Source organism: Pseudopipra pipra, chromosome 1, assembly GCF_036250125.1.
Source record: "Pseudopipra pipra isolate bDixPip1 chromosome 1, bDixPip1.hap1, whole genome shotgun sequence".
NCBI lineage: Eukaryota > Metazoa > Chordata > Aves > Passeriformes > Pipridae > Pseudopipra > Pseudopipra pipra.
In genome coordinates, this window is record NC_087549.1 from 132,692,501 (window position 1) to 132,718,138 (window position 25,638).

Genomic DNA, 25,638 nt, shown 5'->3' on the forward strand with positions numbered 1-25,638 from the left:
AGGAGCAGAACAGAAAGCTTAACAGGCGTCTCCAAGCGTGCTAGATAAGAATCATTCCCAAGGCACGCAAGTTAGAGTCCACTGGGAAGGAAAAACAAACAAAAGCTAGTCTCAAACTACACACAGCTTCCAAGATGCCTGTAGTTTTGCTCACTGATCTTTTGATTGCCTTTATCAAGAAATGCTTGTCTTTGCTTCATGCTGCGTACATATGAAAAATTACATCTACCTTCATCTTAGGTGCTGCCTGCAGGCAAGAAACCCGTCTTACACAGCTCTCTCATCTTCCAGGGTGACTTCTCACACTCACATTAAAAGTCCTCTTAAGTACTTGTTTGTATAGTAAATCTAAGAGGAGCCAAAGCAGAGGCAGAGCTGCCTTCTTTAACAAGAACTCCCACATTAGAGGCTTTGTTTTTGAAGCACCAAAGTTTCTTCCTACTGAGAACGTAACCATATAATTTGAATTCTCAAGCTATTCACTACAGCATGGCACAGAAATAAGAAGTGCAATGTAATTACAAAAATACACATACATAATCACTAAAAGTGAGTGCATACCTTCCCTGATAGCAGTAAATGGGGTTCCTTCCTCTTCTTGTAATCTAATCACCTTCAATGCCACCAGCTTTCCATTTACCCTGAAAGGGAAAGAGGGGAGGGGAAGGAGAAATTAAATAAAAAAGTATCATAAGAACAGTATTTTTCATACTAGAACTTGTTTCTCATCACATACTTATCCAATTTCTTCCTGTCAATGCCAGTGATTCATTCCACTGTAGAAACATTTCATAGCTTCCATAATGTCAATTTTATATTTTCACACTCAGATGCAATCCAAGAAATGATCTCAGTTTGCTGTGAATCAGTCTGTTTCCTTTCTATCACAGCACTAAACTGAAGCTTTGTTAAGAAGTATCACATCGTAAAATTTGGTTATAAAGTATATGTCCATTATTTTATTAAATATTTCAAAGAAAAAGATATGATTTTCCTTAATTGCTCCACTTGCAGTATATCCAGATCTATACTGATTGCCTCCTTTCTACTGCATGACACACATAATTAGAGCCCTCGAAAAGCTACAAAGTTTGAGATGTGAAATAATTTTTAGGTCATTCTGGCCATTTCCTGTTAGAGCAGGATTGTTCCTGAGGCATATTCTTGACTACATGGCCTGGGCTAGTTTTAGGCTATAATGACTCTCATTTATAAGTTTAAAAATATTTTGTGCTCCAAGAGACAAAACTTCACAACAGGTCATTCTAGTGTAAAATCTTTTTGGTTGGTTTCACTTCTAGCAGTCAAAATTTCACCATACATGAATCGCATTCCAGGCCTTGCAAAAAAATCCAGTTGGTTCAGGTTATCCAAACAAAATCTCACAAAAACTGAACAAAGCTGATATCCACTAACCTCCTCAAGAACAAACTAATACTCTGAAACTTTAACAGACTCCCCATGTATGACAAGGAATGGTGAGGTTAAACTACCAAAAAGGCATAATACAGTTGAAAAAAAATTAATATTATTATTGCAATTTCTTTCAGTAAAAGCAAAATTAGTCTTTAGATCCACAAAGCTCACTCAAGGAAGCATTGGAGCCTCTACATTCCTGTAGTCATGGAGGCAATTCCCTATTGTACGAGGCCCTAGAAGATGTGGGTTTTGGTTTTTTCAAAGTAAGATGATATGGAAACCCACCAACCCTGAATTCATCTTCTCTCTGAGGTTTTCAATTTTTGCAGTTACATGACCTCAATTATGGGTGGCTACTGTCTTGTTTCTTCTGATTATTCTTCTTTTACGAAAAACTCATTAGCCCTATACAGAACATTGCATAACGACTCTGAACATCTTAAGAAATCAGCTACCAAAAGATGGTTTACTCATCACCTTCCAATTATTCCTAGTACTTCAGGCTGGCATCAGTTGAAGTCTCAGGCCACTAGTCACTGTTGAAAGACAATTATCAGCTTAATCCTACTGGATTATCTGGATTTCTCCTTATAATTACCTTATGTATTTTTTTTGTTTGGATTTAAACAAGACTTCTGGCATCAGAAGAAGATAAGCCTTGCCTCAAGTAACTTCATGTGTCATGCTCAGACAGGAGAATAAACCATCATAAAAGCAGAAGGATTGATGACACATATACGTGACACATATATATGACACATATACACATGCAGTTTTCAATTGCTCTGTCAATACACCACCCTGCCTATCACATACATATCACTTAGATATCTGGATAACTTGAATATTTTACAACAGATGAAATAACTGTGCAGAAGGAATTTAAACAAGAAAGGGAAGAGCATTTTGCAGATCAAGAACAGGATAAATGCTGTGTTCAAAGAAAGCAATGAAGAATACAATGGAAAAAAGCACATTAAGGAGGTATTAAGGGAAGAGGGATATGGAGTCTTTTGCCAGAGAGACAGGTAAATAGCATGCAGGATTGTGTAGATTATGTTCTTTTTAATCTGAAGTTCAACATTCGATTGATTCACGAAGAGCAAAAAATAACACAAATAGCAACAATATGGAACTCATTTCAGAGAATTCACAATTAAACACAGTAGGTGAGCTGTGCTATTTAGTTATCATCGCCACTTTGTCATTGGTACCTGTCATCATCTTGATAGACATCATGGCAACTCAACACTATCAAAGTGATCAAACTAATCTCAAGTAGTGTTCCTCTGGGATTTCATTCTCCTCTTTACCATTATTTATCTCCAATATATTAATCTATAATTTCCATAATACAACAGGTTCCTTATTTTCATTTACTACTCGGTCATTAAAACCTTCTTTATTTTCAGCTCATTTTCTATAAACTGGAGCATATAAAATTGTAGGTATGAGAAATTATGAAATACCATTAAAAGAGACAGGGTTTATATTCACATCCTTTAACTATCCTCCCACTGATGCAATCTCAGGATGCAGTTAGATGATGCTGAAGAGATGAGCTAAGGGCTACCTCAGGGTATGGCCTTCCTCCTGCTAAATCCCTGCCACACACTCCTGCTACTGTCTTGTATTTGTCTTGCTTCTGCTAGACTCTACAGTGAGACTGCTTGGAGAGCTTAAATAAGAGAAGATTGACCCTTCCAAAAGAACTATTAAAAAAAATAAAATTAGAAAGGTATGATAAAAATTGAAGAACACTAGAAAATATATGAGACGAACTGGGTCCACCTTTTGAGAAGCAATGTGTCATGGGATCAAGCCAGTTAGATCATGAAATTATGCCCTGAAACTTGCAGTGCCATGCCAACATAATGTGGCAATTTCCTTAGAAACAACATTGAAAAACGGAGACCTGGATAAAATTACCTCTGCAACTTATCAATACTTGTCTTTGCAGACTTCACTAGTGATCAGAATTCCTTCCCGGTACTACTTCATATTTGTCTTCCACAGCATTCAAAGTATGCTCAGAATTTTCATTATTTTCAAATGCAAGCAGAAAAACTGACAAGGAGACTACCTTGTAGACAGTCAAAAGGCAACACTGCTGCTTCTTTCAACTTCTAGGATTCATTAAACCACCTCTATTACTCACTGTCCAAAGCAAACAATTCACACCTCAAAACAATACACTTCACTGGGTCAAGGATTACACTTATCATCTTATGTCTATCCTGTCAACTGCCTCATTAGATTCTAATAAGGACAGTGTTGACTAAAAAATTCCTATTTTCTAACTTACAACCCATCCTCCCTCCTAAACTAATGCTCTTTCTCTCTCTCAGCCAAAAACCCTCGGAAAAGTCCTAAAGTCTCTCTAATTATCACACAAAGAAACTTTTCTCTAGGCTAAACACCTGCAGCTGATGGACAGTTTTCCAATTTATGGAAATTCACCATTTTAATGTTACATAATCTCTTCTAATATATATGCAATGTAGGCAAAAGAAAAATTAGTCCAAATTACTCTATGTGGCATAAAAGTCTGCATATTATAAAAAATACAAATAAGCCAGATATTACAAAAAATGCTAATATGTCATTCTGCATTTTCTGAAACAGCATCTATCACTGTTACAGAAATAAATACATTTATAAAAAATGACCATTTATGAGAAAGTAGAGAAGATTAGAAATTATTTAATCCTTTAATGCACCATTAAGAATATACAACACTGATAAATATAAAGTAACTGATGACTTAATTGACTCCATTGGGGATAATGCTGATGATGCCACATAGAGAACAAAAGAGTATAGTAACATTATTTTCTCGAGTTCTTCAGATATATTTAGATGAAATAAATATACACATTTAAAAGAGTCAATTCACACAAAATCTACCACTCTGATTTGAATCTATTTATTTAATACTGAGTTTTATCACTGGTTGGAGCTGAGGCTGAGCTCATAACTTGAGCAAGTGCTAAGCTTAGGAACATTTCTATAACAAAAAATCAGTAGACGGTGTTGGGATGATGCTCTAGTTTGTGATACACATTTCAAGAAACTAAATCTTATGAAGAAAAGTAACTCTCAATTGTTAAATATTCATTTGCATGAAAAGCTCAAAGTTTGATGATCAAACATTGAGAATATCTAATTACATCTACTCTATAGCAATATTAATGTTATAAACAGACATCTAAAACCCCAAATAGACCATGAGGGCCTAATGAAACCAGGCTCTGCCAGAATTTTCCTTTGAAGAAACCTGACAGAGACACATTCACTGTAGGTTTAGTCACCTCTGATTATTTATACTAACAAATAACTAATTCCACATTGAGGTAAACACTTCTTTTAATCATTATCATAAAAGGCAATTCAGTGTAAACACTGTTTATATTATGTTTTTCTTACTAAAAAGGACTTACATTTCTAGTTTACAAAAGCCACTCACAGTCCTGCTAAAGCCCTATGGTGTAAATACTCAAGGGACTAACACAACCCCTGCATTTCTCTTTTTGAATCTCACCATCTTTTAACCTCATCCTAGACAAAAGTTACCTTGTTTTAGAGGAAGCTGGTGGATTAAAGATATTTCATAATGTTGATGTTTATTAGAGCTGAAAAACAGAAGATCAAAGAGTTCCAAGACAGAAGAAGGATTTAAATTATTAATTAGTGTTGTCACTGTAACTCAGGAATCCTGTTCTTCACAGGACTCAAGGCAGTCTCAAACAACGTGGCAGCCCTCACTTGAACAGGAGCAGGTGAGCATTTACCTCCAGGTCCCCCATTCCTACCTCCCAGCCCACATCAGTTCAAACTAATCATCAGCTCATCTAAGCACAGGGGCTGTACTTGACCTACACCTGCTGGAATCAAATCACCTGGGACTGGCAGCAGGAAGGCAATACTGAGCACCAGTCCTCCTCCAGATGCCTCATATCTCTCTGGGTCCCACTGATGCTCATATAAAGAAAATTTGGAGACAAATAATGATATTGCTTATAAGTGAATTGGTCTCTTACAACTGTGCACACTGGCAGTCACAGGGGATCTTCTGAGAGATAACGTTCCTTGGCTAAGGAAAATACATTGGTGCACAATGGCGTTTAGTTGGCAAATTACTTCTGTGGTTGCTCTACTATTCCAATCATACATATATACATGAGGGTCAATAATTTACTACCCAATAACTCTACCAGGTGTATCTAATATAACTATGTTCTATCCCAGTTTTTCTACCAAGTTTCCTTGGACAATCCTGGACAAGTAATAAAATACACTTTCTTTCTTCAGTTTTGTCCCCCTCTATGCGAGTTAATAATACTAAGTCACCTCTGTAAACTGCTTTACACGTTAAAGCACAGCATATATACCATAATGATCATTTTATATATTCAACTATGGAGGAAAATTTTCCCAATCTTTCTTTTAAATGCTGAGAAATTCACTCAGGAAGTGATCAACATAGTCAATGACTAGAAGATTCTATTTAGAATCTGAGTAACTTATTTTAATAAGTATTTTAATTTTAAAATACTTTATTAAATTTTAATAATTTTCTCCAACATTTGGCATTTTAGTTGACCATATAGTTATCATTTGTTTTGGATCTAGCTCAACTCAAAGTTATTGTTTTTATTAAAGATTTACAATGCTAGAGATTTTTCAAAAAGACATTTATGTACACAGTTTATAAACCCATATCATGACCTGCCTACAAAAATCAGTTAAGGAAATCAGTTAAAAACTGAGAGAAAACAAAAGAGAAGCTCTAGTTGATAACCATAAAATGCCTTTTCATAATCCATGAATATGTATTCCTTTTCCAGCCATCTGCTATCCTCAGATGAAAAATGCTTCCTTTATAGAACACTGATTTCACACAATTTGCAAAAAAATAAAGAAAAGGTTAAGGAAGTTCAGGTCATTTAGGCAACATGAATCAGAGCAATTTTGAAATAATTGCTCTAAATAAATTCTTCATAATATGAAGAAAAACTTTCCTAAGAAAGGAAACTGGACTGTTGCACATGAAACATATCAGGGAGTCTGTGAACACACCTCCTCACATGGGCACAGAGTGAGGATAGGGATATGACTAAAAAGTGGCAGCATATCCATGGCACTTGCAATACATTGAACATAAAACAAAAGACAATGAAAGAGTCAAGGAGGTTTCATGACAAGTAAAAGAAATCCTGCAACTTCAAAAACAAAAGTCAGAACAGCAATTAGTACTGTCAGTCAACCTCAGTGAAGGATTCAGCATCATAAATATAAAACACAAATTACACACACCATCCTTTTTTTCTTCTGAGGAGCCATCCACACACATAGATATGAAATATGATGGTCAGCTATATATTTATAACACACACTACAATATATCATGCCAACAACAAATATAAGTAGTTCTCACTGATTATTCAAATATTTCCTGCTGCCCCAAGCAGCATGGAAACCACAGCCAGTGCAGAGCGTGATGCCTGCCTGAGCACAATTTCTCTCCACTTTGTACCATGAACTCCATATTGATTTTCAAGCAAATAGTAAAAGGTACTGTCTTTGATGGAGATAAATGTCAAATTCCCTGGCTACCTCAAAAAATACTTTTTGTCTTTAAGTACATCTTGGAATCACCTTGAACACAAACAATTTAGATTTCAAACTGAAATGAGAAAGGTACCTTGACTGAAGGACTGCCCTCTCTCTGCAGCCTTTGAGCTCTTGCTGACAGCATCAACTTAATGTGCTCTGCTCTGTGCTCTCCTGACTTCTCATATTAATAGTTTAAAAGGATAAAGACCTCAATTCATTAGAACAAGTATTTTACTAGGGATAAATTGAAATTATGTAATTTCATGGTATGGAAGTTAGGCAAAAATGTGTTGGTTGAGCTTTTAGAAATTCTACGAATTTCTGCAACACTATGAGCACGTGCAACTTAGTAGAGGTGCCCAAAAAGAGTAAAGGTATAGTAAAAAAAAAATCACATGAACTTGCAAGAAATAGATCAAGACCACAGTGGAGATGCCACTGGCTTACCTCTCAAAACACAGAACAAATGCTTTGCAAGCAGCAGTCACAGATCACATCGCCTTAGCCAAGGTAATCTTTTTTAATTCTTTACCTTGAAGGGCAACTGAACACAGTGGGAGAAGAGGACAGAAAGTGTGCCAACTCGTAACACTGCCAAAAGCACAGGTTTTTCCCTTAAGTGCAATATGCAGAGTTCCCAGTGCAGCAATGCAAGGCCTTCACACTGCAACCAGGGATTCTGGTTGGCAGCAGCTCCCTTATGCTGTCACCAGCTTTGTCTCCAGACTCACAACTCACATCAACATTTATGTGCCACAGAACAAGCTAGATCCCATCACTGTATGTTCAGGTAAATATATAATTAAGCTCAGGAGGGAAGAAGGTCAATGGCAGCAGGAAGACACATGTCAATACACAGACAAACAGCACTTCCTCAGCTCAAGCACACAATGAAATGATACATGAATTCAAAAGACACCTATTGCTTTGCACCTATTGAATGGCAAATGTCCCAATTTTTAGTCAAATACAGAGTCAATGTAACTTGCATCACTTTTTACACTGTTATTAGTAAATTACTTGGCCCACTTCTCCAAAATTTTACATTAAAAAAAATCACTTCAAAGTCATCTGAATTTCACGCAGTAAGCAGCCACTTGGGATTTTATACAACAAGGTAAAATATGAGAATCTAACCTGAATGAAAGTAGAAAATAAACATGCCAAGATGAGTTTCGTTACATATGTCTGATGTGCAACACGTGAAATCAAATAGATTTGCATACTGATGCAACTGTCAGCCAGAAAAAAATGACTGTTTGGCTGTTCCTCCTATAAACAAAAAAGGCCAGACTCAGAGAATTCTGTTTCACTTTCCTTAGTAACACAGTCCTGTTCACTCTGCTGCTTCTTCACCCCAGGGATTCATTTTTATCTGACTACAAAAAAAGAAATCCATCAACCCAGTAAAAGGAATTAGCCAACTTCATTTCACTTTCCTGGGATACTACCACAAATGCTCAAACAGAAAGAAAAGCAATGGATTTAAGAAGACAAGGGCTTCCTATCAAAGGGTATCAGGGTATTACTGATCCTGCTCCAAGTTGTAAAGCCAGGATTGTCCTGAAAGCAAGTTACTGCATGCATTACTTTAAATTTTAGGAAAGGAATGGCTGATTTTGTGTCTTTGGAGGCAGGTATGTATCTTTGAGACTTTCAAAACAGTATGCTGAGATCAAGAATGTTTTATTTCATCTTTATGATCAGCAGAGGAAATAATTTTAAAAGCTGAAATGTATCTCGGGAAATGCATAAAAAACCAAACTCCACTGTTCGCCACATGCAGCTGGTGACAAATATTAAGCACAATAATTCTGAATACAAAGCATCATTCTAAACAGCTCAATCTGATCTTAAATTTTCCATCTTCAGCTACAGTTAAGGACACATCCCAGAAACATTTTGCCAAATGAGAAAGCCAAGCATTAAAGTTGATTATTAGGGATTCTCAAACATTTTGACCAAAATCCACTTGTGTGCAAACATTGTCAGCTCCAGCTCTTCCATCATATGCAAACACGTCTGCATTCTACAGTGTGCTATGAGAGCTTAACCCTTCAGCAGTCAAACTGGGCATAGACCAACACAAACAAGCCTCTCGTTTTGCTCATTTTTCTTCCCACTGAGTCTGTAGGCAGGGCAACACAGTGATGCATATCACAGTCTCACTCTAGGTACTCGCATCAGGGGCTAGAAAAAAAACTCTGTATCTATTCCTGTATCATTTTTACATTAAGCTGTTAACAGAGTCAATCTGCCTCGAAAGCAGCAGTCAGGTTTGGTTCTTAACCACAAGATCAAATTGTTTAGGCTGGAAAAGGCCACCAAGATCATTGAGTCCAACCATTAACACAACACTGCCAAGCCCACCATTAAAACATGTCCTTAAGTGCTACATTGACACCTTTGAAATACCTCCAGAGATGGGCCTCAGCCAGCGTTGGCCCATCCATTTGCTCCACCAGTGTCCATTCCTCAACAGTACATCAGAGCAGTAATGCTCTTTCTTCTTTAGGGATATCACCTAGGCCAGAGATTCCTCAGTTTCTCATGGGGACAGAAAAGGTAACAAGGCTACATTACCTCAGAAAACAACTCCTTTTGAAATAGTAGATAGCACTTGTAGTGTTTCCTAAATTCTTAAAGTACAGCCTCTTCCTGCTGTGAAATAATTCAACTGTTTCTTTAGGTCAAGAGACAGAAGTCTGGACTGGAGGTGCTGAATGTGGATAGTGACAGGTAATATGGAAATTATTCAATTCTCAGTCAGAAAAAAATATGTCAAATTCAAACAGGTGAAGGAATAGAACTATAACATTAGAAATACTCTCTGCATATGAATTCTTATCCACATTCTAGTTACATATACTTTTTTCAAAACACGTTTTAAAGACCTTGCAGAAGATGTTACGAAGCAGCAGGATAAAGATGTATATAATTGTTATAACTCTCACTACCTATCCAGAGCTAGCTGCTTATAATGGAGAATGCAATGCACCCAGTAATTTCAATTTATTATTCAACTACCATTAAAATCATTGAAGTATTTCTTACAGATCTGCAGGCAGTTCTACTAGAACGGTATTTCTAACAAATCTATATTTCATAACATGTTCACAAATCACCACTGAATGAAATAGCTTCAGGGAAGAATTTTGCTTTGTTTTTAACTTTCATTCTGTTCCGCTGACTGGCGGGACATCTAGAGAGCCTGTTGCCTGAGTTCAATCTTATTGAAAGCCAAGGCATATGGGATAACTATCACCAGATATCACTGTGATTTTACTGAAGGGTTTTGGTCATAAGACACAAACTGAAATATGTTCTCTTTTCTCATATTATGTGGACCCCAATAAAAAGCTTCTATATGTATAATGTCTGAAACATATGGAGGTGTGTAACTGAATCATTAACCACACAACGTAAATCCATTTTCTTGAAAAAAGCTGCCCGTGAAAGACAATACCTGCAGTGGCATGGCAGAAGTGTAAATACTTCTAAAATTAGAACATGCTTTTATTCACATCAGCTGTCATTATGCTCATCAATATCAAAGCTACTGATATGAGGGAACCCATCATTCTGATTTATTAGAAATATTCAGTGAAAAAAAGATAATTTTCTGTACCTAATCAAGTTCATTACTCTGGAAAATGTTAGCATATATTTCCTTTTTTTCTGTCCCGTGAGTGTCATGATAGTCTCTCTGCTGGAACGGTAAAGTTGTCTCATCTACCACTGAATAGCTAAAGTTTTTAAAGATATCACATGTACCAAACCCCTCTTTCAGAGCTGCTTTATTATTATTGGAAATGTGATTATCGAAACTTGATTAAATATGTGAAATCACACAAGACACTCCGCTTCACAAAACATAACTCTCAATGGAAGCACGAGATCAAGAAGTATATTTTAAGTGTGTTTACTGAATTATTTTATGCCATATAGAAGCACTGAGGGAATTTGGGGATAAAAAACTTGCAACAAATAACAAACATTAAAGTGGATGAAAAAAATATTTTACATGTATACAGTAGATTATTTTGAGGTGGAATGGTTGCAATGATTGTAAACAAACTGTTGTAAACAAACTAAACTTAGAGGAGTCCAAAATTCAATTAATTCCCTTCACATTATTTTGTTCAAGCTTTTTAATAACGGTAAATAAAAGGCAAACAACTTATCACATATATTCAGCATTGCTCTCAGAGCATTAGAAAAATTTACTTGAGGCATATTCTGCTTTTACCGCTAAAAATTTATTTGGTATGGATATTAAAAAAGTAATACAACATTAATGTACAAACGAAACATCTGATTAACAGGGATCTTATCTTGTTCTGATGTGAAGGTAGTATGTTACCTGTGCAAAATGGTCTCAGCCACTTTCACTCGAGCACATGGCAGTGAGTAGCACTTTGATTCATAGGGATCTGTGTACATGTTCAGCAACATCAGTTGATACTTTCTGCTTATCTTCATTTACACACAAAATTAAATTAAGAAAAAAACCACCACTTACTTGCTTTTTCCTTTGTACACTGTAGCATAGGACCCTTCCCCTAGTTTTTCCAGTTTTTCATATGAGTCTGCTTTTCCAAACTTAGGGCTCGTAGGCTAAACAGAACAAAAGAGATACCTTTCAGCATGTATCGAACCCGTAACATTAACTGCTTTGATTCAGCCTTTAGAGATCAAACATCATTATTAAAACTCATAGACCTGCATGTTTTCAGCAGCCAATAACAACAAAAAAATTAATAGGAGAGATAATGAAACATTATAATAGATTACTCAAAGAAAAGATCATTCAACACCCCAGATGGTGGTTGCTGATATTAACCATACACTTATATCATTGGAACTATCAAAAGGATTTTGTTCTTAAGAGACATTTCTGTTTTATTTTTCACATATATAACTTCATAGAGGGAAAAAGAGCACTAACTAAAGCACCTTATTGATGTTTAGAGATCTAAACAGCATCCTTAGTCTGTCTTGAAAAAATCAGGCTAAAAGAGCTGTTTAAGTTTTATATTTTTTAAAATTTTATTTTAGACTAAAGCCCACCCAAAAATATTGCTCTAACTAGTCAATGTCCTATTACATCAACAGGTAAGCATCTTCAATGATAGTATTTTAACTCTGATTACAGTCTTCAGCTTGTGGATATAATCACACCATATTTTAATGTATATGCAGGAGCATCGAATAAAGTCCTGTATCCTTAATATCTGCAGCCTAAGTGAGGGGGCCTAAAACTGAAAGAGGCTAAACAATGATTCTTGCTCAAAGGGTAGATAGCTCATATGGCCTTTGCAACAGACTGATACTTGCCCACTTTTACACAGTTCTAACAGAGAACAACTCAACGCTGCCCAAATAGGAATTTACCTGACATGAGAACTGTCCATTGAAATTCTTGGAAAAATTTTGATTTTTATTAACTGCATCCCATTTTCCCAAATATCCCCATTTTCCAGTTGTCTGGAAGGAAAGGGCTTTTTATTTTTCCCCCAAGACTAGATGGACACTGCAAAAAATTTACCTGCAACTGCCCTCAGCATTACCCACATATATTTTAGACTGCTCATATGTTCTATACCTAAACCAACCAAAAGATCACAAAGCAGAAACTTTGGAGGATCAGCAGAAACTTTGGAGGATCAGCACTAATACTCAAATCCCATAGAGAGACTGATTTGATGGTATTCTGGTTAAACGCTACAAAGAAAAGCAGACAAGCAAACCCAGTGTGTTTAGGGTTGAATTCAGCTGAGAGGCTCTAAGCCATGTGTGCAGCTGTATACAGGATACACTCACATTTAGGATCCTAGGCCTGATTTACAAAAAGTATTCATGTTTCAGGATTTTTTAAAGGAAACGAACACTACAGTACAGGACACATCTGTGTGTAAATTCCTGTTAAACCATGGTTGAAAGTTTTAAATCAACTGATCCTAAAAATTGCTTCCATTTAAACAGACAAGGGCATCCCAGGTAAGTTGACTTAGTACCTCACATCCAATGAACCACTAGCCAGAAAATGCAAGCATTCTCTTTACTCAACTATCCTTCATTTGTTCTATGCAAAAATTCTGGCACTTTGCCATATATACACTTTTTTTGAGATGAACATTTCAGCTTTCTATTGAATGGTATAAGGACATACTCATGTATGTTTGCAAATTTGAGCCTTTACACCTCTCTCCATTACAAAGAACGACCTATTATTTTGCTATCCAATTCCTAAGTATTAATAGACTTGTGAAAATTTGTCAGAGAAAACTCTCACATCTTTTTCCTGCTACATTATTTGGAACACTTCATTACAGATAAGGCAGTAATATTCTTGGTTTCCAATCTGTGCTTAAAAAGGCATTTTGCCTAGTTAAAAAGAATTTTTTTTAATTATAGTTTTATTACAGGTGTTACTAATAGAGGTGACTAAAATATTTATTCAAGTTGTCTTCTCATTTAAGTGCCCAATAATGGACTGATGCAACATTAAAAAAACCTTCAGAAAAAGAGCAGTTAGATGTTTAAATGTCTTGTATATAATGAAGAAGGACAGCAAAGTATTTCCCAAATTGCAGGCTGCAATGAACACACAGCGAGCAGCTTTGTTTGCAGTGGAAATGCTGCCCTAGTTAACAGTGAATAGTTCACTGTTGGCTTCCTCATAGCAAAACAGAAGAAGAACAGGGTTTATACATGTGTTTCACATCCATTCTTATTTTCACACTGAGATTTACTTTTATTCTCTACTGCTGGAAACCATAATATAAAGGTCACAACAACTTGTGAGCCTTAAGATCTTGATAGGAAACAGGATGCCTTTAATCCACTACCACACAGCATATCATCAACAGTAATTATTCCTACAACCTCAAGCTCCTTTTTCCATACTCCAGCTGCCAGAAGCACAGATTTAAGGTCATACCTTTTCACTCATTCTCCTCCTGGATGTTGCTGCATCCTCACCAAAACCAGCAAAACTCTAAATGCTGGTGTTGACTGGACAAGGAGAAGAGCTCACTCCCGATCCTACAAGAGAGGTCTTGTGCTCAGGGGCAACCTCACACAGTGCCCCAGGGCTCAGCTCTGAGCAGCAAGGCTGACCTGACACCCTTCCAAAACAGCCTCCATCACTTGTCCAGTGCCTGCTCACTTGGGGTAAGAGCAGACCAGAAACAACCCAAAACCCAAGGGGTAAGCCACTGCCTGTCTATGTGCAGTAAAACCACCTGGCTGATATCCTCTTCTTTCCAGGTTACAGCACCTCTGTAGTGAAGTTCAGCTCTACTCCTACTGGACTGCTAGACTGGATTGCCCATGTTCTTACACTATTAGATCTCCTTTTGTGAAAATAGACATTATTTTTCCTTGCATTTGTAATCTTAAAAAGCTTACAATTTTTGAAAGTATCTCGTGTAGGAAAGCATTTCAGAGGATTTTATTAAAAAAATTTAAATAAATTCTCAGGCAAAAGAAGACTAATTTGCATGATACTTCTTAATGAAACACCAAAATACTGAGAAAATGCAATTACTTCAGAAAGTTAAGGAACAGCTTTACCATTTCCCCAACATTTTCTCAGTTTTTTTTAAATGAAGTCTCATACATCAATTCAAACTTATAATTACAGATTGCTTATAATGGTAAGAAGTTCAGACACTTCTTACCTTTCCTTTTATTTCTGTATTACAAAGGAGGTGAAGACTGACTAAGATAATGCAAAAATACAAAACTTCCAAAACTTAGGTTTGCAGCTTAAAGGGATCTAAATAAAGGGTTAAGGAAGGAACCAAAATAATTTGAAGTTCCACATGACTGCTGAAAATTATAACCACTTCAGCCTACTTTTCTTTATTATTACAGTCCCTCGTTCCTATGTGTAACTTTTCAGCTACATGGACATGAATTTCGTTATTCATATTTCTCCACGTTAATTTATCCTTTTCAATCACTTCTGTTAAAAAACATACCTTGTTACAGTGAGGTTGGGATGGTTTTTTAGCAAATGTTAATATTAAAATCAAATACAGAAAATTCACTTTTAAGTACAATTTCTTCTTCAAAAGTATTTTATTCCTTCTGGTAAAATGTATGGGAATGCATACACACAGAGATTTCTGTTTGTTGAAACCCAAGAGTCCCATACTGTGCCTGGGATGTGGTTGACTGAAATACACATGGTGAGTGAGACATATCCAGAGCACGTCAGTGCTTGCATCAGACACTGACAGATCACACAAGCAGCAGACTCACAAGGACCTTCCCTATATTTTACATAGGTGCAATCCTCCAATTTGACCCAGACAATATTTCTCAATGAAAAAGAGTACTAATTTTATTTTGGAAAAAGCTTTTCAAAGTAACTTTTTGAAGATCTAACCTTATAATACTTCTATCACTGTTAATTTTCCATTCCTCTTACTCCTTTTTGCTGCTTTTTAACCCTCTGAAACACTAAGGGACAATCATAGAATCGTTTAGGTTCGAAAAGACCTTAAAAATCATCAAGTCCAACTTTAATCCTAAAACTGCCAAGCCTACTACAAACCATATCCCCGAGCACCGTATCTACACGCCTTTTAAACACCTCCATGATGGTGACTCAATCACTTCCCTGGGCAGCCTGTTCCAACACTTGACAACCCTTTCCATGAAGAAATTTTTCCTAATATCCAATCTAAACCTCCCCTAACACAACGAGGTAATTTTCTCTCATCCTATCTCTTGCCACTTGCGAGAAAAGATCAGCTCCCACCTTGCTACAACCACCTTTCACGTAGTTGTAAAGGTCACCCCTCAGCCTCCTTTTCTCCAGATTAGACAACCCAAACTCCCTCAGCCACTCCTTATATAACCCTCTAGACCCTTCCCCAGCTCTGCTGCTCTTCTCTGGTCACGCTCCAGCACCTCAATGTCTCTCTTGGAGTGAGGGGTCCAAAACTGATCCCAGAATTCAAGATGTAGCCTCACCAGTGCTGAGTACAGGACAATCATTGTCCTGGTCCTACTGGCCACACCTGGCCACACTACTGGCTCATGTTCATACATCTGTCAATCAAAATTTGTCATGACACAGCATGACTGTGATAAAAGCACAATCTTTGTCATGTCTGAAAATTGGTTATTTACTGGATCTGAAAATTTTTTGCTTATGTTTATTAAAGCCTTCAAATAATTTCTTTAAAATTCTTATCACAATTTGTTGGATATAAGCCTAGGGGAGACCTCTTTCCTGCGGCCCCATAGACTTCTGTGTCTCACTCATCAGTGAGACTACCTGGGCATAAAGAAACCTGTTGCTCCATATTAGCGTTTTGTATTTGTTAAAAAAAAAAAGAAGTTACAAAGCTAAGAAAAAAAACCCAGACAGGTGCATATGTGAACAAAATTGAGTTATATAATAGACAAAGTTAAATAGGCAGTAAACAACCAGTCAGCAAGTAATTGATATCACTGGAAAACTCACTGCAAAGTGAACTTTCATGCTATGGAGAAATCTTCCAAAGAACTCAAATGGGAAAGCTAGATGAATTACCAAGACAGAAGGGAGTAAAGATCCTCATGCCTCTAAAGAGCATAGTCCCCAGTCATTGTGAAAGTCAGCACAGATTGTAGTAGATTATGTTATCCTCAAAAGGATATTGTCAACTGGAGCGCAGAATACTGCACATCTTTCCCTTCAGGAAACCCACTGGCAATTTTACTTGTTTGCCTTTATGTTTTACTTTCCTTAAAAATAGTTTTCGTTAGGTAGCTTTCTTATTATAGGCCTACATTTTTCTCAGTGCAAGATTAGTCTAAGAGCACCACTAAGCACAGGGAGTGAGCATTTTTAGCAGCATGGCTTACAGTAACCAAGATTAGATTATTTTTTCCCCTCTGGTTAAGGAAATAAAGATCATAGTAACAAGGATAGAAAGAGTATGCCAAAATGTTGAGTACAGAAATAGAAGAAGCTAGTATTTCAAACTGACGTGAGAGTATTAAAAATAACAGAGAGAAAAAGAAATGAGAAGAAACTGTATTTTCTGACCAGGTCACTTCAAATAGACATTTCATTGATACAGACTGTAGGAAGGATAACAGGCTTAATCCAAGATCTTGCAGTATGAATCTTTGTACTATATTGTCATGTGAATACCTTTCTTTCTCAGAAATTTTCAAAATCTATGTAGTAAAGAAAGCTTTAATGGAAAATTACACTGAAAATCACCTGACCTTCCTATTGAAGCTGTGTGGGTTATGTTCTCATGCATTTTTCATAACTGCAAAACAGCTTGTGAATGTCACACTTAACCATCACACTCCCAAGTCTGAGTTTTCAACAGACCCTTTTTTTTTTAATTGCAGGATATTAAGCTTCAATATAAAACTATCATTTAGGGGAAAATATTATGTTCACATTGCCTCTGTGAATTATTGCAAATGAAAACTGAGTATCTATTTTGTTTTACACCTCAAAAAGAACAAATTCATTGCTGGAAAAACTTGAACATAACAGGTTGGCCAAGAGGCTTAACCAAGATGAAATCAAAAAGAATGAAAGATAATAATTATTTTTTAATAATTTTATATTTTTTTTCTTTGACACAATGGTAAACCACCTTTCACAAAACCATATGCAATTTTCACACTAATTTCAGGTTGCATCCAATAACAGCTCAATTTGATCATACCTTGAAAGTTGGACTGTTTTCTAGGGCGATATTCAAGGAATACAAAGATATTCAAGAATCCAAACCAAGCCTTAATATCAGGTCTCCCACTATCTGGTCCCATTCTCTTGCTTGCATCTTCCTAACTCTTTAACAGACAGACATAAATTAAGAGCAACCTGCACAGAAGCAACCATAGAGCTTTCTGTGAAAGGGCTGGATTCAGTTTTTAAAGCTGTTCACTTATTCTCCAGGCTATGAGAGCACAGGAACTGGCTCAACTGCCACATTTTATCTGCCTTCTCATCTAGAGAGTATCCCTCAGGTTAACGATTATTAACGCTTCCTTTGTGCCAGTAAAGAAAAATCCATTCTCTATACTGAATTCTGAAATTATCTTACCTCAATAAAATATATCAACCAGGAGGGACGCAGTTACTCTACTAATTAACAGGTTCCTAAAACTGGAGAAGGTTGCATATACCTGAAGAGGAAGACAGGCAAGAATGGCACAGCAAGTGTTTAGGCAGACAAAAATGATGCCTAACTTTTGGATAAAATCCTGACATTAGTGTCTGTTTTAAAGTTAGATTTCTTACACAGCTGATTTATAACATGCTAATAGGATCAGCAGGATCATAAAAGGATTCATGCATTTTGGTTGTACTTTTTTGGAGGAAAGTTGCACATATCAGGGCTGAAAATTAATACAAGTTACAGAAATAGAAAAGAGGTTTCTCTCCCAAAAAGAGTAGAGTCAATGCAGTAAAGCATTGCTTATCCAATTATTTTTATTTGAATGGGTTTTTTACATTTATGTGAGTTAGCAGAAGGTTAGTGTTTTGCTTCATTTATTTTTTAAAAACTAACTGAAAGGTAGGACATATACCTCAGCATGACATGTGAATTCATTGCCAAGGAACTTAAGCCACTCAAAGAGAATAAACTGACGCGTATCACTACTCAACTACATCTTGACCAGATGGCTAGCTTATAAAACTTGCAATATTCTATTTACATACTGTGCAAAAGGACTATTTTAGTGTATAAAATGTGTACTCTGAATGCAATAAAACTTCACCTTGCACTGTAGAGAAATAAATAAGGTCATGTGTCAAAAGAGCATGGATCTCAAATAAAACCTTCAGACAATTACAGTCAAAACCAGTGCAATTTTGGGAAGACTTGCATGTATTTGTTTCTCAGTTGTGCTTTTTTTATTTTGTCCAGTTTATTTCGTAGTTTTACCTTTTCTTCAGTTAAGGAGAAAAGAAAAGCAAGTTTCCTCCTTTTGTAGGCAAAAAAACTGAGCAAGAGATTTTTAGAAAGACAAGATATAGACAGAGAGAGAGACAGACAGGTAAGTACAGTCAACTATAGCTACATGTGTATAATATATATACGTATACACACACACACATATTGTGTTGGGATGGATCAGAGAAAACATTTGCTAAGCCTAATTCCCTTCTAACAGTGGCTGACAGGTGATGCACAGGTAGGCAAACACCTACTTCACTATCTCCAAGTTATCCACTGATGTGATGAAGGAGTAAGTCTGTTCTGCTGGCAAATTCATTCCATAATAGTATCCAATTTCAATCAGCTTAAGCAGTTTGGAAATCACTCTCATAGATGTTTTCTTATGTTCAGACCAAGGGGAGAAGGTGGAAAGGTTTTAAGTGTAAAAATTAAGTTTGTCTTATAAGAACAAACAAACGAAAAAAAGTGCTACTGCACTAATTAACCACACAGGATTTCTACCAGGTTGCAGCGAGTTCTGACATTAACTGAAGAAAATTACTTCATGTTCAAAAGCAAGAGATTTATTTTCCAAGAGACAATCTGTGGGCAGGAACATAGAGTTCCAGCTTCCCCAAAACTCTGTGTGTGTTTCATCTTTCTCATCACAAAGTGCAGAGTATTTCAGAGCTACATAAAACACAAAATGGGTAATATGCCACCTACGGAGTATTTGGTGATCTTCACCAAACACTGAAGCTGATACCTGCCAGAGAGGTGATAAAACTTCTGAAATTAATCAAAGCAGAAGTAACACCCCAGGGCATTATAAACAAGGTCTTTCAGGTAATGTCTTGAAAAATGTTATTTCTGAGACAAAGGACTTTTACCTGAGCAGAAGCAGTGATATGGAAATTGCAAGCCTTAGCCATGCACCTTCTGTAAGACATCACTTCCCTATCTGATGGTTACAAAGGACTTTAAATGATGAAAGGGAAGAGAGTAAACTGAAGCCTATCTCTAATTCAGTTCCTCTACTAATCAAGCATGGAAAGTGTAAATGAAAGGTACCATACACCTATCAGAGTATCTTAAAATAAAGCTTAAGAAAGTAGAGCCAAAACTGAAACACAATTCCACAACTGTAGCCAAAATGACCCAGAGAACATAGCATGCTCAAGAACATTTACAGAAACTGAAGTGCCCGTTCAGACTGGTATAACCTATAAAAGAGGAAAATTTGCAGAGAATCAAGTATGAACTCAGTAAGGGAGAATGTGTAGCAGTCCTCTGACATGGAATAAAAAGAAGTAATGAACACAAGAGGAAGTAGCAAGGACATCTGCTAGACAACATCATGGCTAGAAAAAAAAAGGAAACCCCAAACCTTTTGTCAATTCAAGTATAATTCAAAACCACAGAATGATAAATTTCTGCAACTAATCACACAGGTATCAGTCAATGAAATGTGCATCAGAACATCTACTGCCCAAGGCAAAGTATTCAGGCTCAGGAAATGAGCAGCTTGATCATATCTCTGCCTTGGATGGCTGAACTCAGGTCTGCTGGGCAGGACCAGGTGTGACCTGATCAGCAGAGGGCTAACACCACCTTTTTCTGTGAAATTCTGCTCTTCCCTCTTCATTGGCATGAACACTTCCATTATTCCACAGGTTACTCCTTGAAAGGTACTCTTTGGATCACTCCTTGTAAGAAAGAGTCAAAAATTACTAACAATGCCTCCAAGCAGAAGGAAGAACTGAGTTCACCAAACAGAGCTCTAAAAATCCAGGAGAATTACAGGAAGCTAAGAAATGAGAATTGTGTTTCAAGAAATTCCTATGCACCTCCTGTATCCAGCAAGTCTTTGTGAGTCAGCACAGACAAAAATGACCAAAAGCTTATGTATAGCTAGGGCTCTAATCAAGAGCGTACCAGTAGAGGAAGCATTAATATAATTTACATAAGAAAATAACGGGATCTTAGGAGATTGTATGGATGAAGTAGAGTATCAGCCCTCTGGAAAAGAATAAGATGCTAAAAACACAGTTTCAAAAACATCTGCTTCAAAATTCTGGAAGCAAAGTAACAGAAATCCTTCAATTTTAACAGAAAAAGAAGTGCATAAAGCATTAACAAAAATTATCAACAGTTTCCAAGAGGAACGGTAGAGATGAGGAGTGAGTTAATAACAAAAAAAACCTTAAGACTTTCCAAAACACATCATTTAAATAGATGGTTGTGGTGACAAACAATAATCAGGCATCACAGAAATGTAAACACGGTGCAAACCACTTCATCCATCCTTAATGATTTTAAAAGTTTTATGGTAAGAACTCCTTGTCATGGGCTCAGATTAAATACACTAGAGATATCTTTGGCAGCAGCTATAAAATGCCAGGCGATGATGAAAAAGCAACTTTGTTTTTGCTACAGATGGTTACATTTTAAAATGTAACCTTTTCTAAAAAGGACAGTCCCCTGGAGGCATGACATCTTACCCGCTAAATTCACATGGGTTAAACACAGCTCATCTACAGAAAATGAACCTCTGTCATTTCTTGTTAGAAGTCTGACGGGATTCAGTCAAACTTCTGTAGGGTGGACAGAAGATGTCCAGAAGATAGAGCAAAACAAAGAAAAGAAAGAAAAGAAAAAAGAAGAGTCAATCAACCTTTTAAATTATTTCACGCCAAATAAGATTTGAAGTGGTACATCCATTCTGCTTAGATGTGTAGTTTTCAACTCAAAGGTCACATTATTTTGGATTTTTCTTGCCAAAGCATAACAGTAATAGTTTTTCAATAATTTTGAAGGTCTTTTGGGGGAAATCTGTTCTGGGCATTATTCATGAAAGATATGACATTTTATTTATCTAGTTGCTTTCAAAATATTTGAGAATAAAACAATTATGATGTGTTGCCAAACTCTTTTCGGTTGGTTTTTTCTCTCCTCTCTCTCTCAAGAGTTTCTGGTATGGAAATAAATGTTATTTTTACTACTTGATTTTAAAAAGAGAATTTTAAAATGTAAACAAAATCTGATCTGTTTCCCTAAAACCAAAATCTAAAATTCAAAAACGCAGTTCACGTGGTTTCCTAAACTTCATGGGAAAGAATTCCTCTTCACAAATAAGCAATCCTCTGCAAAATATGCAGCATAAACATTATAGCAGCTGCAATGCAATACCAGGATAAGGAGAAGAAAATGCTTAGAAATCCCATAAGACACCCTAATTAATATCTGACAGGAATTTCATAATCTATTCTTTTTCAAGTTCTATTTTCTGATTCTATCATATTAATGACACTACAAATATATATAGAAAACATCTTTAATAGCAGCCATGACCTTTTTGTTTTGTTTCCAACTAATCAGTTCCTTTTTAAGCAAGAAAATATTTATCTGGTGCCCTTAATTCCACCATTTGGTACACACAGAGATATCAGGACTGTGCACTTACAGAGCTGGGGCTGGAGTGACGCCTGACTTTAGGTGATTCCTTCCCTGCAGATGAAGTTTTGAAGTTAATGCAAGCGTTGTTCTCTGAATGAACCCTCTTCACTTGATTAGTTGGTTTCTCAAATGGATCAAAACTACTCTGTGTCCTCTGAACTCGAACTTTTTTATCCTCAGGAATTGTATCCAGAGGTTTGATCACTGAATCCATTCCCTGGCAGTTCCGTGTAGACATCTTTGTGACACATATCTGAAAGACAAAAACAGCATTTGTAAACTCTAACAGGTTTAAAGTCCGTATCATTCCATGCATCAATAAGCATCAAAAAAGGCAGCGAACTTCATAAGCATTCATTTCCTATTTCTACATTAAAATTGCAAGTAACACATGCATTTTACATAGGGAACACACACCACAGTCATAACTGTAAAAAGTCTATCTTTGTACAATGCATTAAAAGATCCAGAAAAAGAAAGGCAAAAGAGGAACATACATAAAATTCAAGCATTTGTGTTTTCTTGTACAATGGCAACAATGCCACTTCACTTCTCTCTCCAATCTAGCCACAGATATCCACAAGCAGTATTGATTTTCATTTGTTTAAAATTGGATGAGACTAAACTAAAATAAATGGTGGTAGTTTGTGTGCGCACTTCGGTACTGGCTTGCCAAAGATTCAATACTGGTATATTATTGTATTTTTAAATAATGCTTATACAGTGTTATTATTATTATCACCATATGTCTCAGAAAATCAAATCAGTAAATCAATTCCCAGGCACTGAAACGTGAGACTGCAGCTTAATGGCACACTAAAGCACAGAAGTTCAATTCTTTGTTACTGTGAAGTATGACTCTGCCAAGCTCTAAAGATTGCCACTTGCTGCTTGAGCTATCAAAATATGCTATGGCTAGTTCAAAAGAACTAAAGGAGCAGAACAGCAGGTTTAGAAACTCCAGTCATATACACTTCTGGTTTTAATATTAATACACTCCCATATATACAACATTTTTTTAAATCACACAGTGAGGAGTTGTATTTGAGACCTCACCTTCTGTTTTCACCCATAAGACACTTGACTTTTACTTGGAAAGAAAAGAAATAGTTTTAGCTTTCAGACTTTCATAGTTTTCAGTTATGAAGTGTGAAGCAAGACACAAAAGGTTCCTTGAATCATAAACAAATCAAAGTAATCCACAATGTACTTTTTCCATTATATTTGCATGTATTTGAGGATAGACAGTGTTAATTTGCTGAAAACTGTTCACATACATACAACTAAAGAAGCATAGTATTCTATTCAAGCACCCATAATCTAGAGCATTTTTAAAAACTTGCTGTCATAAAACACTTAACATGAAAAAGATAAAAAGAAATTATCATTAAATCAGGACTCTTCCCCCATAGCCCAAAGTGTCTCCAATACAAACTTCTCCAAACAATTATTCTTTGCCGTCTTGCCCAGAGGAATTTTGTGCCCTGAAATCAAATTTACTTCAACTTTTTATAGAATACTGGGTGACTATACCTTGTGGTTTGGGGTTTTTTTAGATATATATTTTGAAGATCAACTGTAACAGTAGATCAAAGATTCCTTTTCTACATTAAAAATTTAAAGTATGTTTCCTGCACAGTGCCATCTGCCCAAATGATCATGCACCAGGTCAACTCTAATGAAGAACATCACTACTATTACAGACCGGGCTTTACAAGGGTTCAAATTTCTTCTCATTAAAGTGATTACTCCAAGACTAAAACTTCAGTAAGTTATAACCGAGAAAAGGAACAGCCCCCCTTCATTTCAAAAGATAATTCCTTCTCAGGTCAAAATTAAGACAATTATGTAATTTTGTACTATTACTTCAGAAAGAAGTAATATATTACTTCAGAGAGAAAAGATAAAGAGCTTCTTCACAAAGAATTTTTAATTAGCCTTCTTGTAAAACTAATTGGCTTCTTTCCCCTAAAACAACTTATATGCACAGACATGCATCCACATACTTTCCACTGTCCTCTCCAGATCCATGTTCTTGCAACGCTTGCTACCAAGAAAGATGTTTTAACATAATGTAAGTTGAAATTACTATTAATATAGCAGTACTTCCATGTTACTTAATCAACATGGATGCAAATAAATCAGCCTATGAAATTCTATGACCTAGAAAATAGGAGATATGGAAAAAAAGTTCAAAAGCTGTACTTGTCTTCCTTTTAAGCTAACAAGACCACCTGTAGCTGATTAAGGTTTTTTGAGTACACAACTACAAATATACTATAGATAACAATGACATGAATGGTACTTCTCGTTTCTTTTTCCACTGGAAAATCTCTACCTCTAATGTGGGCCATGTAACCATTGCATTAAAAAGAAGCAAGATATTTGTTTCTATTGATTGTCTACTGGAAGCAGTAATACTTTAGATATTGAAGGGAGACACTTTAACCTTCAGGTCACTTGACTGAATCTGGAGTAGGACAAAAATCCTCACTACCATCATATAATAGCCAACTTCCAACTAGCAAATTACTAAAACCAAGATGTACACCAACCACCCCCCACTCAGAAGTCAAACACCTCAGTGGATGTACAGGCTGGATACCAGCATCACCCGTGGAAAAGACTGAGGACAGCAGGGAAATGCAAAAGCAGGGTCTGCTCACCACCCTCCTCTGCCTGCTCTGCAACTACAGAGTTGGCAAAGTTTCATTCATCACTTCTCTCTCATCAATATTAATAGTTCCCTAGCAGAAATAAAACATTCTCTCCAAGTGACTGCTGACCAAAGTGCAGGGTTTAAGTCCATAAAGCTAAGCTTATGCTGTTGTTGAAGGTTACACATTTCCAAACTGTCTACCCTGCCTACAAAACACCAAAGAGAAACAGTATTTAAGCAGTTGTTTTACATTTTGCCATTGATATGCCAAGTCCAACTCTGTGGTGAAATTCTTCTTCAGTGAAATCTGAAAGGAGGAGTTCTAAAAGGTCAGCACTGAGTACTGGCTATAACCTCAGAATTACACAGCTTAAGGACACATTAATTTCAGGTTTCCCTCCATCAGCGAGAGCACAATAGAATTCCTTTTGCCCCTGGGCAGTGGGCGCTCCTGTGCTCCAGCTAACAACTTATTCTGTAGTGACTTATCATGCAAAAAAGTAACAGTGGGACGAAAAGAACTGAAGTATAACATATTTTGGAGAGCTTCCTGTGCATACAAATGATCATGGG

General features: G+C 36.4%; 1 protein-coding gene across 4 annotated transcripts in view; it reads right to left on the reverse strand.

Annotated features, from left to right (window-relative positions):
* CDK14 (cyclin dependent kinase 14) overlaps nucleotides 1-25,638 on the reverse strand; it is a 345,123-nt gene that overhangs the window by 239,258 nt on the left and 80,227 nt on the right. For all 4 annotated transcript variants that reach the window (XM_064677983.1, XM_064677973.1, XM_064678003.1 and 1 more), the window contains 3 exons: nucleotides 22,414-22,659; nucleotides 11,558-11,652; nucleotides 562-641 (listed from right to left, as the gene is read on the reverse strand). In XM_064677983.1, coding sequence (XP_064534053.1) covers nucleotides 562-641; nucleotides 11,558-11,652; nucleotides 22,414-22,659 — 421 coding nt within the window. The remainder of the gene's footprint in view (nucleotides 1-561; nucleotides 642-11,557; nucleotides 11,653-22,413; nucleotides 22,660-25,638) is intronic.